The 19,433-nt window shown below is 44.6% G+C and overlaps 1 protein-coding gene across 1 annotated transcript in view; it reads right to left on the reverse strand.

The window, feature by feature from the left end:
• Nucleotides 1-234: 234 nt before the first annotated feature.
• The window catches only part of DNALI1 (dynein axonemal light intermediate chain 1), a 180,847-nt gene continuing 161,648 nt past the window's right edge, over nt 235-19,433 (reverse strand). The window contains exons 5-6 of the mRNA XM_078683784.1: nt 9,737-9,901; nt 235-481 (exon numbers count right to left, since the gene is read on the reverse strand). Coding sequence (XP_078539910.1) covers nt 446-481; nt 9,737-9,901 — 201 coding nt within the window. The 3' untranslated portion in view covers nt 235-445. The remainder of the gene's footprint in view (nt 482-9,736; nt 9,902-19,433) is intronic.

A 19,433-nucleotide genomic window follows, 5' to 3' on the forward strand; every position in this document is an offset into this window, starting at 1 on the left:
ATTCTCCCAAGCCTTCCATTCAAACATCATGGTGCCTAGAAGCAATAATGATTAGCACGCAATATAAATTAATTTAACGCCCTCCGTCTGCAGTGAATAAAATCATCAGCAGCACTTTTTCCTTTGCCAAAGGCACAATCCATCCCACACACCCGCACACACGCACCTGTGAATGGTCTGGAATCCAATTTTCAGACCTGCTGCGAAGATTTTACTACATATGAATCAAAAGCATTGAATCGGAAAAACACATTTATTGAGGTGTTTCATAACTGAATATATTCAACCTTCAAACATCAGAGGCGTCTTAACTTTTGGTATTTACAATTTCAGAATCTTATAACACTGGGAGGAAGGCGGCCACGACGAACCCCACGGTGCTGTAACTTGGCCTTCATGCGGCATTGTGAGCGCATCAGGAACGCGCAGCCCAGAGGTCACACTTTTACTTCTTAGGTGCAATAATGCCTTCCAGTTGAGCCTGAAAAATATAACATTTCTTGATTACTGGGTGCAAACTGACAGAAACATACGCAAGAGGTGATGAAGCGTGCGGTGTTTCCTCGGTGAGGAACTTGGAAGATGCTAGAACATTCTTAAGGGGAGCGCTCTTTCCAAATTTCTGGGGGGGGGGGGGGGTCATGCCTCGCGCCATGTGTTTTTTAATCAGCTGCTCCAGGCTTGGCAGACTGACTTACTGCATTATGAGAAGCTGGGGAGCTGGCCCCGTTTCCATACAATGAAAGCTCCATTTTCTAATGTAAAGCAAAAGAAAAGGAAATTGAACGGAACTTATTGAAACAGTGGTTTGGGCTTTGCCTCTTGTCCTAAAGACTTTTACAAGATGAAACGTTTGGCTCGTGAAAGATTGGTCATGCCTTCCTGGAGCAAAGTATTCTGGAACAACACTGAGCTAATCACTGAGATGACGTGACTTTAACTCTCAAATGAGTACAAATGGAGGATAGCTCATTCATTCCAGCAGTGGGGGGCTCTTATGTACTGCCCTTTGGACGCATTTCTAATGAAACTGAAAACAAAAGGAAGGGGTGGGTTCCAGGGAAAACTAATGTTCCGTAAATGCAGTCAGGATAACTCACGGTTTATGGACGGGGATTGGGCAAAAGTAATGGCAGCAAATGAATACTCCTAAATTATACAATTAAAGGACATTTAAGGAGGCACACCCATAGGCAGAAAATAGGTACTGCCAATTGTAGCAGGAGATAATGTGTAAGTAACATAACTAAAAGCATAAATTAGACATCCCCATTTAATAGCTGGGCAGTTATTCGGATTAACCAAAGACAGAAAAGAGAGGTCCCCTAATGTTCTTATCAATAGGCATAAGAAATTGATACTTACCTTTAACTCCAGTTTTCTAACATAAGCATGTTTCATATAGTCATATGGTGGTACGTTCCCCGTCATCAAGTCCAGGAATCCTTTGTAGCCAATGTTAACAAAGCAGTGTCCATACATTGAAATAACATTGAAAACAGCCATAGACTACAAGTAAATCATCTACTTCACTGTGAGCCCCAACCTTGGCCAATCAGGTGACTGGAACTTGGAGCTCTCAACTCCCCACAAAAGGTGAGCTGCTCTGTTTTTTGCAGCAAGTCAAATGTAACTTATCAGAAAGAGGCCTTGTTACTGGGGAGGTGGGTGGGACATGTGAATCTATTAAAAGATGTTGACGAACTGGAGTTACATATAATAACCATTTCTTCTCCAACATTAGACCCCTCATAGATTCCCATGCTTGAATAATGATTACATTAGCAGTTTCATAAATGTACTATAAAAAGGCAGCAACGGGGCTCTCCTTAATTAAAGAGATGTGTAGCACTGCTTGTCCTACTGCCATTTCTGAAGTCATTTGGACTTCAAAGCAGTAATGCTTTGCAATGGTATATGTGGAGAACCAACTTGTTGATTTACCTATGACAACACTAGACACTAGCAAACAGTGCTGCCGTGCTCGATATGCCATAAGGGGCGAGCATTTTTTCTTTATATTTGACTTAAACAAGGAAAACGAGTTGCCTACCTGTAGCAGAAAGCAATGCTTGCTGAAATCCATCAGGCGTACCGGAAGCATTTGTCTCAGTACTTCAAGTCTTGCCTAGACCCTAGACATCACAGGCAGACATGGTGTAAATTTGTGACAGACATCTGCTCCCTTCGTTGCATGTATTGAAGCCAGTGGTCTTCAGGGGAGCTATTTCCCTTGCACACTGTCTAGAAAAATGATTTTGGAGTTTGTGAAACAATGACAAAAGATTGGGAAAGGAACTGTAGATCCACATCAAAAGGGTGCATAAAAATGAAATAGCATCAGCACGCAAGAGTGACACCAATATATGGCTCTGTGTTGTCATTTCCTGTTGTGCGGCTGCAGTGGAGCTGATGATGCACACATATCAGCACATGAGAACACGTTACGGGTCCAGCCAGCTGCCTGGAGTAATTCAAAAGGTAAGGAATCTGCAGTTAAAATGATCCATCAGAAAATAAGATTTGTAGTCCATGAAACCATGGACTTTTCAAGTTTCAGATAAGGCAGGGTGAATTCATAATGTCTGAATTTCTCTAACTTTTCTAGTCAATCTGATGGCCAATAAAGTAGATGTCTTCTAGGACAGCATCTGCAGAGCAGGCGTGTGAATCTGTTCAAAAGGACTTCTCGTTAGAGCTGCAGCATTGTGTTTAATTCCCATGCTGGATATGGTTTGACTATTGGTGAGAAAGTTCGAACACTACGTTTTATAAATTCTATCACCACTCTGGTGGAAAACAGCCATTCCATAATTTGTGTTCTTAAGTTTCTTAATACTGTTGCCAAAAGGACTCAAATGGAGGATTATTTCCAATTGGAATGAGCCAGGAGCGAAACAATAGGGCAAAATCTCTTCAGGGAGCGTAGTTAATAGATGCAGATTGTAGTCTGCTAACCAAACCCAAAACCTCTTCCATTTTAAAAATCAGATTTTGGTTGAATTAGCTCTTGCTGCTGCAAATATGGATTGCCACTCAGGTGATATGTTCAACGCTGAAAACTGTAGACCTGTAGCAGTTAGGTAGCAGTTGGGATGCAAGTTGGAGTTACCAGGTTGTGGAGTAGAACATCCTGTGATGTCTGGTTGGTAGATATGGGTCCACCCTGAATGAAATGGGGCGTCCAATTACGGTGCCCACAGCTCTGTGAAACAAAACTGCCTGCCCCAAGCCAGGGATATCAGGAACAAGTTGCACATCTCTCTCTTTAGTTTTCGGAGTACTCTAGTAATGAAAGGGACTGGAAGGAAGGCATATGCAGAAACCCCTGGTCAGGAAGTCTAAAGAGTTTCCCCCTGGGTCCCTGGATACCACGATCTTTTTGAGTAAACTGGGCATTTGGCATTTTTTCAGGTTGGCGAAGAGACAAGTTTGTAGGGGAGCGGTGCTGTTACTGAAGTCTAGATGAATCTGTCACGTCTATCTTCCTTTCGGCAACCCTGGGACATGCTACTCTGTTAGTTTGATGTTGTGGCCAAGAACCCAATGCCAGAGGGTTTGAGCCTACTGGGAAAGAGTTTTTGATCTTGATCCCCCTTGATTTCTAACGCAATACAGGGTGGTAGTCATGTCTATCCTAACAAGCACCTTTTGGTTGGTGGACCGAGGTAAAAAGACTGAGTCAATCTGACTACTCTCAATTCCAGAAGATTGTTATTCAGGCGTTAATCTTCCGGCATCCATGGGCTGCCGGTGTGGACATTTTGTGCAATTGTTCCCCAACCCTGAAGGGATGCTTCTGTGGTAAGATGACACTGAGCGTCCTCAGAGTACAGATCTTGTCCTGCAAAGATGCTGGGTGGATTGACCCACACTCTAGAGCCTGCGTGGCTTTGACTCTCATTGAAATTATATTGTACCAGTGTTCTATTACCTGTTTCAATTGTCAATCCAATTGCTCTTACCGTGGGCACATGCGGAGAAGGCACTGGAGAAGTAGTGGGACGTAGGATGACATCATCCCTAGTCTTTTTTCCCACTTGCACGCTGTTAAGCTGGGTTGAACTTTCAAGCCCTAAGCCAATGGTTTATCACCATGTTCCTTTGATGGGGTAGGGCTTGAGGGTAATAGTGCAGACACGAGACTCCCAAAAAATTATCTGACGGTGTGGCATAAAAATGTACCTTTTTCTGTTTAGTGCGAGTCCTAGGTCATTAAACAAATAGATTGTGGATTTTATAGCCAGTTTCATGTGTATGGAAAATGGACCTTTGACAAGTTAGTGGTCTATGTAAGGAAATATCCACACTCACTGCCCTCACAGATACACTGTTTACTGGAGCCATGCTTTCCATAAATAATCTGGGGGCTAAACACAGAGCAAAGAGAAAAGACCTGAACTGGTATTGTTGGCCATCTCACCAACCTTCTGTGCTTGGAATGTACTGAAATGTGAAAGTGGGCATCCACTGGATCAAGTGAGGCTAAAAATTCTCCTTTATTGATTGTCTGCAGGACATGGAGCAGGAACGGTACACAGAAGAATTGTTTATTTGTTGAGCACCATTAGATTGAGGGTGGGTCATCACTCACTTTTTCTTCACTAAATACAACATGAAGTAAAAACCCTGATTGTGTGTGACTTTGGTACAATGTTTATCACTATTTTCTGTAGAAGTTTTATTTTTTATGCCTCTAGATGTAAATGGTGCTCTGTTCTTGGTGGTGTCAATGCAGTCTGGATGTGAATTATATGGAATGCCAATGCTGTATAATATCAAACACATAAAATGTGATTGGGGGAAGATTGCAAATGGTATAACCACTGTCAATTGCTCCAGGTAGCATTCCAACTAATTATTTGATTCACCAACTATGCCACTTCAGATTGAACCTAGCCATAGGCAAATCAGCCATGGTTCTGCACCGATGTTAAAGGTCCAGCCCAAACTTTCAAGCCAGGCCTTCTGTGAAACAGAACACAAGCAACCCATGACTAATGTTGGCCTAGTTGGGCGTCTTCAGTTGGATGAAGCTTTGTTACAGTGGTACAATCAGCAAAGGACCCACATCTGAGCATACTCTTGCCACTTGGAGCATTACATTAAACACACAAAAGGTGATGGGAGGGATACTTGCAAATAGTTTAACCACTGGCAATTGCTTCATTTAACATTCCAAATCGTTATGTTTTTGATTAGACCCAGCCATATGCAAATCAGCACTGATGCTGCTTCAATGGGAGGTCGGCTGAGGCAGAAAATCAGCCTCTGTGGGGAGATGGGAGCATTGAGTTCCATTCACCAAATTGGCCACAGTTTGGGTCACACACGGAGGTAACTGGTTTACAAGTAGTCTATTGCAGTTTTCGATGCAATATCAATGTAGGGACACTGTTATGTTAACAATGAAGGTTCCTGATCTGATGATGGGGAATATTCAAGCATGTGAATCTATGAAAGATCCAATGTTGGATAAGTAATTAGATTAAGTGCCTGCTAGACGACAGTAATCCAGCACCTACAACTGGTAATGCTTTTGTCATACTGATCTATTGCATTCAGAATTTACTTTTGCACCAAGATTCTGGATCCAGGAACTCTCTTCTGAGTTGGTTTGACAGGACATATCAGGAAGCAAATAAGTCCCTACAAATGGCCCTAAATACCTTCCCTAGAAATGGAAGAAAATAGTTATGCTTAGGGCAACCTATAAAATTGCCCTTAAAATAGAAAATGTACCCTTGGGGAGTAATCCTGGGAATCTTAAATATCCCCTGCTTGATAAGAACCCTAGATCCACTTGGGAAATTGTCAACAAGGATCACACTTATAGGACTGGCATGCTGTGTCTTGCCAAGCATCTTACAGAAGATCAGTGGGTGACTAATTTTAGCTTAGTTTATTTTATTGACACAGCTAGTTGTTCCATATCAGATGAGCAAGAGGTTGTCTACCCACTATCCATTAGATGTGAGGTCAAGGAGGTTGTTAAAATCCATTCAGCAGTACCCTAAGGGTAAGACCCCCAGTTCAGATTGGCTGCCATTTCACCTGTATAAGACTAACAAAGACTTCTAGGTCCCTCAAATTACAAACATCCTGAATTTGGCATGCAGGTCTAAATTGCCTAGTTCTTGGCACAGCACTACAGTAACTCTGGTTTTAAAAAAAGGAAAGAGACAGAACCCACTTTGTTATAGACCTATATCAAAACTGGATTCCACAGTAAACGTTGTTGGTTGGTAGTGCTCAACAGGATCCAGTCATGGTGTGCAGAGGAGAATATTATGTCTGAGGTCCAATATGGGTTTAAATCAGGGATAGGAACAAGAAAACAGTGCCTTAACCTCCACTTGGTCCTAACTGAGTACACAGTTGTCAAATAGGGGCCTCTTTTATTTGTCATTTACACAGACGACACCTAGCTCATCCTCTTCCTCACAGACAACCACACCACCAGGACCAACTTCACTACCTGCATGTTAAATGTAGCAAACTGGATGACATTGAACTGCCTTAAACTCTACACAGATAAAACAGAGGTCCTGATATTTGGGAACCATAGCTCTCCATGATACTCCTCCTGGTGGCCAACAGACCTGGAAGCCACGCCCAACCCATGGACCAAGCTAAAGAACTCAGGATCCTCTTTAACGACAGACTCACAATGACCAAACAAGTAAATGCCGTCATCTCCTCCTGCATCTTCATCCTATGTATGCTCTGCAAAATATTTTGATAGCTCCCCGCTGACATCAGACACACAGTCACCCAGTCTCTTATCAACAGCAGACAGGATTATGGAAATGCATTCTTCACCAGAGTTACAAATCAACTTGCACAAAGACTCCCTATCACCCAGAATGCGGCCAGACTCATCCTCAACATCTCCACAGCACACACATCACAACATGGCTCTAAGAGCAACACTGGCTACCAATCCAGAAGCAATGGCAATTCAAACTGCTCACCCATAGATACAAAGCCTTATACAATGTCAGATCTGCCTAGTTCAAACACTACCTCAACTTCCACCAACCCACCAGGCAACTGCCCTCAGCCACACTCCACCTCATGCAAATACCCAGTATCTGCAGGAGCAAATCAGGAGGACGCTCCTTTTCCTATCACTGCCTGATCCTGGAATGACCTTCCACACCACATCAGGATTACCATATCCCTACTCGAGTTCCGCAAGAAGCTGAACACCTGCCTATTCAACTAGTAGCCCGAACGGCCTACTCATCTGCTCCAGTGCCTGGATAACCCTTGGGTGATAAACGTGTAATAAAAATCCTAATAACATAATCCTCATAACATAACCTCAGCTCAGCGTTTGACCGGGGATAAAGGCTAAACTATAGGAGGTGCTCTTACAAATGGCATGGACTCCTCACTTGTTGGGTTCCTCCATGCTTTTCTCCCTGGAACTGCAGTTTCTGTAACATTCGAGGAGGATTGTTTTCAGCTCTTCCCTGTGAACAGAGGTGTCCAATAGGGGTGTACTGTGTCCCCTATTGTATTTCTATTGTATATTAACCGCCTCAACTGTTTTTTTAATTACACATGGTCAAGATATGCCAAAGGTTAATGCAACTCACATTCCAACTCTTTTATATGCTGATGATGCAGTATTAAAGTCCAGGGCACTTAATGGCGTTAAAATCCTCAGACAAATTTATTGAGTGTACAGACAACCTCGACCTGGATACTAATTTAGCTAAATCGTTTTATATGGTGTGTCACCCCAAAAATATTATAAATGGAGCCTTTAGCATTAAGGGCAAAAGAATATAGAGGGTCAGCCACTTTTCATATTTGGCCGTGGTGTTTGATTCTTTGGGGACGTAGCGCGCATGTCTATCCTCCATGCATCTGAAATCCACCCAAGCAGTGGGCACTCTCTTCAATTTTGCATGTAATTTTGGAAATAAGTCAGTTAACCCTTTGTTAGAAATCTATAAACACTGGTGTATTCCAATTCTGACTTCGCAAAACCAAAGGGGATGATGGACGGAGTGTTGAACTCACCCCCAGTCAACTGGTCTGGGTTTAATCCATCATCATTCCTTAGCTCGCTCCGCCATCCCAGTTCAGACATGGCCATATGCAAATCAGTCTGACCCTGTGCCTCTTGGGAACAGTTCAGCCCGAACTGCCAAGCAAATATTAGGGTTACCACCAAACAGCACCAGTGTTTTCGTGCAGGAGGAACTAAGACTGCAGTATGTGGCTGACAAATTAGCGCTGACTCCCATGTTGTACTGACTGTCACTCTGATGTAAAGCTAAAGCTTCCGAAACCACTGGATTATTCTAGATTGTCTATTTTGTGATAGAGGCACACAATACCTGGGGAGAGGCATATCAAGCACATTGCGTCTTTCCTTGGACGGTCAGAGCTGTTCACCCGGCCCTTATCATAACTAAACAAGAGATACCCTGGATAAATATAAGTTCAGGGAACTTACAGCCTTGATCAGAGAACGGTGCGAATTAGACAAATTGATTATCAGGGACTACTTAATAATCCAGACTACTGAGGGAACTGAACCCTATCTGTACTGGGTTTCAAACCCGAGGAAATTAATTCTTTTGATGAGATTTCACCTTCGGTCTATTCGCTGCATACTTAACTTTTCACTGTAGCAATTTGACACGGCACAAATATTACAATTGTTGTATGCGTCATTTTTTATAGCATGTTTTTAAGAAGTTTACATTTGCTAAATGTAGAGCTGCACTTCATTTCTTACATTGTAATCTGCTGGTATGCTGTGCAGTGGATAGCCGTTTAAATTTAGCTGTGGCTCATTGAAAATATGTATTGTGATTTATTTAATCTGTTTCTGATTGTGCTAGTGATGTTTAAGACTAAATTGTTCTTTGTATTGCTCTTTATGATTATTTATTATAATCAAATTAAGAATTTATGTTTATGTCGAAGTAATTATCATTAAATACAGAAACTATATGCCACCAAATGTTAGCGTCAATGGGCAGTAACTAAGTATAAACAAGGGCAGAAAGAAGATGCGACCAAATGTTACAATAGATGGGCCTTAATTACACATAGCTAATGAGACGGCAGTTACAGATGGCTAGAGCGATACAAATACTGGGAAGAATGGTGCTCACATTTCAAAAAAAGAATAACAATCGTGAATGGTTGAAGCAGAGTTTGAAACAAACTACAGGAAGGAAAGACCATGTTGGGATTCCATGCTAAAAAGAGCTCAAAGTTTTAATAATAGTCACTGTAGTGTAGATCAAAAAATAAAGCAACTCAATATGTGGCACAATATTGATGAGCATAAACAGAATGCTGGCCTTTTTTTGTCTGGAGATGACCTTTCTCCTGATCTACACAGGGATTTCTTATTTTGCTCCTGGGAGGAGATGAGGTAGTGTGATCCTGGATCTCTTTGGTGCAATCTTCATCAGTACTCGTGTAGGTCATACAGAAAGCCTGACTTTAAAGATGGCAATGAGCAGTTTAAAGCACAATGTACCTATTTACTCATACGAGGTATACAAACACAATCTGACACCAATATTCATGAACAACATTCTTCTTAAGTGTGTATGTCCACTAGTGTAAAATTTGAGAAATTGTGAAATGATTGCGCACCTAACGCAGTGGCACAACTAAGCACTTTGTGGATTGAAGCACAGAGAGAACAACACTCATGCTGCAGATATTTCTGAGCGTAACCACAGGAAAAATCACTCACCTTCAGCTGCTGGTTAGTTCGTTTCAAGAACTGGATCTCCTCAGCGTGCTTCTTCTCCTCCACCTGCCGCCTTTCTGCTTCTCGCCTTTCGATTGCTTCACATTTGGCTTTCTGCTCATTTACTTGTCTTTCAAGGTCCCTTTTCTCGTTTTCCAACTCTTCAATCTGGGAGGCGAGAGGCAAGATAAAATAAACAAATGGCAGGAACACAAAATTATTTTCTACACCAGGAGACAAGGAGGCATTATCATGCTCATGCCTCTCCCAACAATATGACAATGCACCTCAAGGTAGAAGAACAGCGGCCATCTCATTTCTGCCCAAGCTATCATGTGCTAAGTTCTTGAGTCAGTTTAAATACTGACATTTTAAAGAATCTTCAAAGCTTGTTTTGTGTACAGAGATCATTGTGGGAATGACCAAAAGCAACTTCCAGAAGTGCTGATCAGAGAAGTCTTTTGATTTCTTAATAAGCAATCCACTTCTAGACTGAGGAATTCTGCTTGATAATGGACCTACCTTACATTTGTGTCCACGACATATAGACTATCTTCCCTTCTGTAATCAACCATCAACCACTGTGCCCCCCTAATCATTGGTCATCTTTGCCAGAAGGATGTGGCTTCCCTGAAAAGTTGGTATTGTAGTGTTTGCCAGTATACCAACGGGACGACACTAACAAGCGGGGGGAGAGGACTGCTACGTTTTCCTCCGGACCTGGCCCAGATAAATGCATCTTCTTATCACCTGTGCTCCCTCAACAAATAAGTGAATGTGTGGCTAGGTGGGATGGTCCCTGCTGTGCGACCTAGACCCCTGCGCCGGTGGCCATAACACTGGCGAGGATGGTGGGAGTGTTCCACCGATAAGCGACACCTTGCACCTCCACACCACAGGAATGACCACACCACCTGCAATTACCCAGCTGCATCACCCATCAGTGTGCCATGTGTACAGCGGCCGCCTAGCTCCAGACAGTGTGCGTGATTCATGGTGAGTGTGAAACAAACCACTTAATGGCACACGACCTCAATTGAAAAAAAAGAAAACAGGGAGACATATACAGATTCATAATCAGCACCTACAGAAGTAAGACTAGCAAATCGAGCACTCCCAAGAGGAAAAGTGCCATCCTCCCACTGTGGGAGAAGCAACTGAGGCCCAATACAAGTGAGCATAGGAAAGAGGCATATCACACACTGTAATGGTGAACATACCTATCTCCTTGAGCCACTTGTCATGGAAGTGGCCACATCAACACAGGCGCCCTAAACTCCATTTTGAGTCTACAGATATCAAAGCAGATAGGAAAAGAGCACTACTACTTTACCTTGGAGGCAAGGGATTACACAAAATTGCCAAAACAATCACAGAGGCCACCCTCAAAATATACACCACATTGGTGGCTGCCCTCACAGCCCATTTCGAACCAATGGCCAACCACGACTAAGAGTGCTTCATATTCAGCCAAGCCAGGCACGGGCCTGAGGAGTCACTGGACAAAATCTATGCCCAACTTAACGAATTGCCCAGCACATGTGCGTTTTTGGATGACCAGGAAGAAATATGAGGACAGATTATAAAGGCGTGTGCCTCCACAAAACTAGAAGATAACTTCTTGCAGGAGTCAGGGAAGTCAGTAAGAGGCATTCTAACCATGGGGTGCTCCAAAAATTATTCAAAGCCCGGACCTCCCATATGTAGGTGTTAAAACAGCCAAAGAACACACCTGTGACCACACGAACATGCGGCTATTGTGGAGGAGCAGCCCACCGAGCTAGGGACTACCACAGCAAAGGGAAGAAGTGTGCCTCATGCAGCAAATACAATCACATTGTGAGAGCCTGCGGTTCTTCAAGATCAGAAAACCAAACGCTACAAATAATACCATACCTGAATTGAGGGAAGCCACCAAAGACATGGATGACCACAATGCCGCGGAGTACACGGTACACTCTGTGTTCACCATAGGTAACGCTGCCACCGCCAACGGTCCACTACTCCAGTGGAAAGTGAAAATAGGGTCCGCACTCTCACAGCTATCATTGATACGGGTGCCTCCATTGACATTATGTCGACTGATGCCTACCAAGCAATGACAGCAACCCCAACCCTGCAGAAGGCCAATGTTTGAGTATTTGCCCAAGACCTGGCTAGGCCTCTATCCATGCTGGGTGTTTTTGAGACTATGGTAACTCTTGAGGAGGTAACCGTAGATCCCCAAGTATATATGGCCAGAGGAGGCCAAGGCATGGTTCTTAGCTGCCATACTGCGGAAGCACTCAGAATCATCCATTTTGTACTCTGGGTGCACACAAAGAGTTGTCCCACATTCTTGCAGAATTCAATGACTTGTTCATTGACATCAGCTGTATTAAGGAGAAAGTGGTCAAATTACATACCAACAAAACCATACAGCCGGTAGCCTTCTGGCATCACATAAGACTGAAGGTGGAGAGAGAGAGCTAGAGAAACTCGAGAAAGCTGGCATTATCAAGAAAGTCACCGGCCCAACTCCATGGGTATCTCCCATTGTGGTCACCAGGAAACCAAAAGCAACCTGGTGAGGTTTCAATATGTATGGACATGAGACTCCTGATCGTGGCAATCCAAAAAGAGCAACACTTGACCCCCTCCTCATTGACGGCTTGATTGGAGAGCTGATCGTAGCCAGCTGGTTTTCCAAGGTAGACCTCTGGTCAGGATAACACCAACTGCTCAAAAAAGCTAGGTACATAACTACATGTTTTACCCAAGCACTGCAGAAGTACTTCAGAACACCATTTAGGAGCTTCTGGCTGGGCTGCCCAGAGTCATCAACGTCAGCGCTGACATTCTAGTCTATGCCACATCAGTCAAAGTACATCCCAAAAGGTTGAGGGGTGCACAACTATTAATAAAACAGGTCGGACTCACTTTACACAAAGACAAGTGTGAGTTAATGAAGCAGAAGATCAGCTTCTCTAGGCACTACTTCTCCACAGAAGGGGTAGCCCCACACCCTGACATAGTGCCTGGCAGCAAAGAAGCTCCCCCCAACCATCTAATGTTTTGGAAGTCAGAGGCTTTTAGGGGATGGTTAACTACTGTGGCCAATTCATAAAAGAACTAACTTCACTCATGCAGCCTCTGCAAGACCTCACAAAATACTTGGCTACCTGCACATGCTGTGAAGAGCAGGAGTGGTTGTTTCAAGCGACCAAAGATGCACTCTCAGCCAACAACACTTTGGTGTACTTCAACTCCTACAGACGGACTACCCTGGAAGTGAACGCCAGCCCAAAAGGGCTGATGGCAGTGCTGACACAACAGCAAGAGTGCGTAGAGTGAGCAGCAATAGTGTATGCCAGAAGATCATTGATACCAACCAAGGAGTGCTATCTGTGGGGGTGCCGCTACTTTCACCTCTATGGGTACCGGCATCCCTTTGTGGTGAGAACCAACCACAAGTCATTGATCCCCCTTTTCCAAAGCATTTCTTCGAAACCACCACCACACATCGAGAAGTGGATGTTACAGCTACAGGAAGCTGACGGGAAAGTAGAATACCATCCAGGAACCAATAACCCGGGCAACTACTTGCCACGACATGCCCAGAGTGCCACTTCGGAAAAAGTTGACAAAGCTGAAGAAACGGAGGAGTATGTCTCGTACGTCACTGGCCTGTCCCAACCATTACCAGTGTCCTTCAAAACCATACATCAGGCCACTGACACAGATGAGTGCCTACAACTAGCCCCAGCAGCTGCCCAGTCTGGGCAGTGGGAAGAACCAAGAACCCATCAAGCTCACCGGACAAATAAGGCCCAGAGTATTCTCAATTCTCTACCCTGATGGATCCCTACTCCGAGGTCACTGGATTGTTATCACGGTAAGCCTGGCCACTCAGGTTGTCCCATTGGCACATGCTGGCCATCAAGGTATGGTCAGGAAAAGAGCTGGCTCTGCAGCAAGGTTTGGTTTCCCCTCATTGATGAGCTTGTGGAACTAAAAGTAATCTCCTGCCCCAGGTGCCAAGGGGCTAGGGCCCGGAGCCCACTGCACTAGTCATCACTGAACATAAGCCACAGCAACTGTGGGTCTGTGCAAGCCAAGATTTCAGATGCCTCCATGCTGGCCAATACACTCTTGTCCTCATAGACGACTACCCAAAGTATTCTGAGGTAGAGCTCAATAAAATTCAAGCAGCCAGCGAGAGATCCTTCTCAAGTTTGAAAAAATGATGGCCGTCCACGGACTCCTGATGGAACTGTTGACACATAACAGTCTGCCATTTCAGGGGCAGGAGATGGCTGCGTATTGTCGATCTCTACACATTCGGCAAAAGATTATCATGCCGAGGTGGCCTTAAGCCAACAGGGAGTTCGAACAATTTATAAGAACTTTGAACAAAGTTTATTGGGATAGCGTATTACAACAAACAGCCATTAGAGTGGGAAATCTGTTCTTTCCTGAGAGTATATAGGCAGACCCGGCACGCTACAACATGGTGACCTATTGGCCACCTTAGCATGGGACGCATGGTCAATCACTCAATCCCCCACCATCTGTCGTGGAGGCCTCCAGAGATGAACAACCAGCAAACCCTCTGAAGGTGAAGGGAATCCATTGACAAGGCAAGCGCAAGGCGGGGTGTGAAGTGCCGTGACCTCCGAGTGGGAGACCATGTACTAATCAAAAACCTATCCCCAAGAAGCAAGTTTCGGCTTCCATTTGAATGAGACTGCTGGATAGTTGTACAACAGTGCGGAACAATGATAACTGCCAGAAGAGGTTACAAGGAGGTTACCCGGAACATCTCACAATTTAAGCCGTTTCACACGAAGTCATACGCCAAAGTAGAGGCTGAAGATACAGACGCAGAGGAGAGTGAAGGAGGAGGGGTGACAAGGTGTTCCTATACAACTCCCCAGACGTCAGGGTCACCCGGGCCAAGAAAGAACATGGCCAAGTGGGAGAAGACTCCACACCACATCAGGAGAGATGGCTGCCAGACACCACGAACCCCCAGGTGGAACACGATGTCAAGACCCAGTACCATCCCCTGAGAAACCCAGCACCCTCCACAAGACTCAGGGACTTTACGGTGTAACGACGCTCTTCCCAGAATTCAAAGAAAAAAAACTGGACAGAAACAGCACATCAAGAATAGATTTGAGTCTACTCTGTTGAGCCCAAGAGACAATGATGTATCCTTTACCATTCATTCATCGGATCAGTTAGTTTGCATATTTTGTTTGATTATGGTTGGGGAGCAGCGTCGGATTGGTCGGGCAATGCCCGAGGGGCCGGTGTCTGAGCTCTGCTGTGGGCTGCTTTTTAGGTTGAGGGACCTATAAGCTGCGCAAAGCGCAGCTTCTGGTCCGGAGATCTTATGTTTTGGAGTAGGGCAGTTTAAACCCGCCTCTCTCCTCCGTTCGCTTCCATTGGCTGGCTTTGTAAACAGAGGCCAGCCATTGGAAGAGAAGGGAGTCACTCCAAACAAGCCCCGTCTCTTTCGGATTCGGGAGCGTAAGTTTTGCTGTTCTTTAGCTCGTGACGTCGTCCGTCACTCAGGACAGCAAAACACGCCCCCGAATCCGATAAATTTCAGAAGCTTGAGGCCGCCATTTTGCTGCTGGTAAGGTTGAGGTAGGCTGCTCTCGCTTTCGTCGTTCCCGCCGTCTTTTTTCCCGCCCCCTCCCACTGTCCGTGTCCGTGTCCCCTCCCGCTCATGAGATTGTCTCGCTGTCCTCCCCACCGTGTCTTTTTCCCGCCCCCCTCCCAGCACTCAATAGAGCTCTTGTTCTTTCTTTGCATCGCTGGTATTAGGTTTACAAGGGGATACCTCTTGTTGTCTTTTTACAGGGACCTTCTGTTGATCGTTGGCATTATGAATATTAGCATCGCCAGTAAGGTACCTTACATTTATTCAAGTAGTGGTTCTTCTTTTATTTTATGCACTCTGTGCTCTGGGTGACTATTTCCGAACATCCTACTTTTAGAGACGGGTTTTTCATTATACTTCGAATCAGTGTTGACAACTGACAATAGTTCTTTGGGAGTCCATGGCATTTTATTTTGGTTATGTATTTAACGTTACTTCGGCGTCTTCGCTGTGTTTGTATATATATGATCATTGTAATAGATGGGAGAGATAGATGCATATATTCTTTCATTACAAGACGGCCCCTGAGGAAGGGACTTCTGCGTTCCGAAATGCATCGGGCACTATGAAAATGTTGTTTTTTAAACTCAATGCAAGACTGCCATGTATATCATTATTGAAGACACAATGGAAATTGACATTGTATCGCTTATTTAAGCCCAGAATCTTGCTTTATCAATGTTTTCATGATTGAAAGCTGAATAACAGTTTATTTTGAACAAAATGTACAAGTGTGTGTAGTTATTATTTGTATCAGGCTGATTTTGAAGAAAGGGGTGGGGTCTGATGATGCAGTGCACAGTGCGTGCAAGGCTCCGCATGTGCGATCATTTGGAAGAACATAGGGACATACGCTGGGTTTATTATAGCAAGGGGTCCCCTCAGAAATGCTTGTTTTTTTTATTTTTTAACGTTGTTGAAGGCCTCATTACCTAAGTGTGGCTTACCTGCACAGCCCATTTAGCGCAGCTAGAACATTTCCCTGCACTTTCACCCTCATTACGAGGCGCTTTATCATTACGTTTGTGTGATAATTTATTAACATGGCAGCACATCTTTGTGTTGTCATAGGTGCAGTTTTCCAATCAAGTTTGGGTAATTTTAAATGTGCATCCGACGTTTAAAGGTGGTTTGATTCGTCATTTTCTGTCAGAGAGTGCCATAAATCATGCTGGCAATGGTACTCACTCTAGCATGTCGACCTTTAGGTGGCTCGCATTTTGGATTATTTTACTGGCCAATACTGCTGATTAGTGGGCACCTAGTGTACACTGAGCCTCTCTCCACTTATACCATAGGTTACTTATCAACCGTTGTGCCTACCAAGCATTTCCAGCCACGAGACGCACTATGCTTCAAAGTTTCCTAGTAGGTTTGTCCCATCAATGTCTGTTGTAGTTCTCACTGTGACCCTGCCTATTCATCTGCTGGCTGGATCACTTATCCTAGCGATGTTGTCTCTGTTTCTCTTGTTGTAGGAGCCTTATGGGCCCTTTTGGCAATATACAGCCTGATGAATCTTGTTGTTTGACATTGGTGATTACCTATATACTATTACACTTATTGATGTATTCCCAATGCTACATCACCAGATTAATCCCATAATTCCTTGTTCATAGGTGCTTCTCCTCACAAGTCCAACATGGTCCTGATGAAAACCCCCCCGTTAAGGTGCAAGCTACATTCTTGTTCACAATGGACGAAACGTAGACAGCTTTTTCCATTGTGTCAAACATAGGCAACAGAGAATGTTTATCTGTACCTATATTCATATGTTATAATTTGCCATATGTGCAAATGCCAGGAGTGTGGCTGGATAGGTACATTTAATGTTGATGCATGTAATGTACACTATCTTCCCCTCCCTCATCACTATCACTATTGCTTCCCAAACATGGGTCACTTCCCTTTTCTTGCACCAATTTTATGCTAAGCCAGGAAATGCATTGTCTTATTAACTGGATTTATTCTTGTGCTTTCAATCATGTGATGAAATAAAATCACAATCTTCTTTTGAGCTTACATGGTGATGTTTACTTTGTTTAAGTTCTCCAGATGAAGTCTGCCACATCTTGATATTATTGTGTAGGTAACTGTTTGGGAGGAAATTTCTGGGCTTTCGTGCTACAATTGTCAGGGCCCAATTGTGTTGTGGCCCATTCCTCATAAATGGCTACACCCAAGAGCCATTATGGGGCTAAGTATAGAGGGAGATGGAGGATTGTGCCCTCTCGATTTGTCAATGTTAGTGCAGAATGATTATCAAACGTTCTTTGATGTTTTTGCGTGCGTGGTCTTTATTTGTTCCATACATGAAATAAGGACAGGAATAATGAAAAACAGCCGACACGTGTTTCGCCCTAGTGGCCTACTGGCCGTGGGCTTTTTCAAGGCTGATAGTGTGTGAGTGCAGAGTTGTGAGTGCAGACTGGTGAGTGCAGAGTAGTGAGTGCAGAGTGCAGAGTAGTGAGTGCAGAGTAGTGAGTGCAGAGTAGTGAGTGCAGAGTGGTGAGTGCAGAGTGGTGAGTGCAGAGTGGTGAGTGCAGAGTGGTGAGTGCAGAGTGGTGAGTGCATAGTGGTGAGTGCATAGTGGTGAGTGCAGAGTGGTGAGTGCAGAGTAGTGAGTGCAGAGTTGTAGAGTGCAGAGTTGTAGAGTGAGTGTGCGGAGTGGTGAGTGCAGAGTAGTGAGTGCAGAGTAGTGAGTTCCAGAGAGAGCAGGGTATGCTTATGCGCTTACACGGTGCACTGACACACAGGAGCTAAAACAAAGAACAGCTGAACACGTGGGAGCTTCATTGAGGCAGCCGGCCCTCTGTGAAGGGAGCAGGAAGGAGGGAATGCCTCAACCAATCAAGCGCAGCTACTCACAACCTACTGTACGATTACAACACAGGCCGAAGGGCAGAGCTAGGTCTTTATACATTAAGCAGGGTGAGCAGTGTGTGAGTGTGTAGGGTGAGCAGGGTGCACCTCCACAAAACTCGCGCTATATACGGCTGAAAAATAGCCCTAGGCGAGGATAATGAAATTCAACAGTACTGCGAAAGCATGGCTTACATTACAAACAAAGTCTTGCATTTGCCCATTGTAAATAACAAGCTATTGGCAATGTAAATGACAATGCCCTTTATTTATGATTTAAGGAAATGTCATAAGCAATGCCAATAACTCTACCTTTAATGATGCCGAGACCATTGCATTGTAAATGCTTGTTTTTTTAGCAGCCTGGGGGGCTATTTGGGCGCTGTCTCTATTGTTTCAATACAGCCAGGGCCCAGTGGGTGTTTGAGTGAGTGGCCTTTCTAGAGGCGGATGGGCGCTCATTACCTCCGTTTAGCAGAAGTGTCACTCGCTTTGTCTCGCGGGCCGGCCCATTAATGTGTGCACATACCCGGCCCATTAATGTGTGCACATACTGAGCGGGGGCAGGGGGCCTGAGTAGAAGTGGCCTCACTTCACTTGTTTCACCAGTGTAAACTAACGCGTGCATTTTTTAAACCCCCCACTGCTACGCGACTGAACTGCTACGCGGGCCCCCGAATCTGGCACAAATGAGTGCATCCTTATATCACGTGAGCGCTCAATAAATATCCGCGCGCGTGGCTGGGTGGGGCAGCCCCAGCAGCCCTGGGCCTTAACCATCATACGTGCCCCATGTGGTTAATGCTGCACGCAACCCACTGATGGAAGAGCGGCCTAGACTCCCGGACCAGCGGCAATAACATAATATTTTGATGGACACTTCATAGTTGAAAAGAGGCCGTAGGCTGAGCAGGAGCCCTTCCTACACCGTACTAGCTGCAGGGGCCTGCCCTGGTATTTGTACCTGCCACACTGCTACCTCAAGAATAGAGACACCCGGCGGGGAGACTAACTCTTGCCATAAAAAACACCCTGTCTGTGCTGATTCTGCTTTGAACTTTTTCTCCCGCAAGTGTGTGGACTCCCCTATACAATGTAAATACCTATGGATAGCAAAGCGTTCGGAAGTGGCAGCAAGGTACATATTCAGCACCACATGAAACACATGAACAAGCATGGTAGGTGCTC

Source organism: Lissotriton helveticus, chromosome 3_1 (genome assembly GCF_964261635.1).
Source record: "Lissotriton helveticus chromosome 3_1, aLisHel1.1, whole genome shotgun sequence".
In the NCBI taxonomy this organism is placed as follows: domain Eukaryota; kingdom Metazoa; phylum Chordata; class Amphibia; order Caudata; family Salamandridae; genus Lissotriton; species Lissotriton helveticus.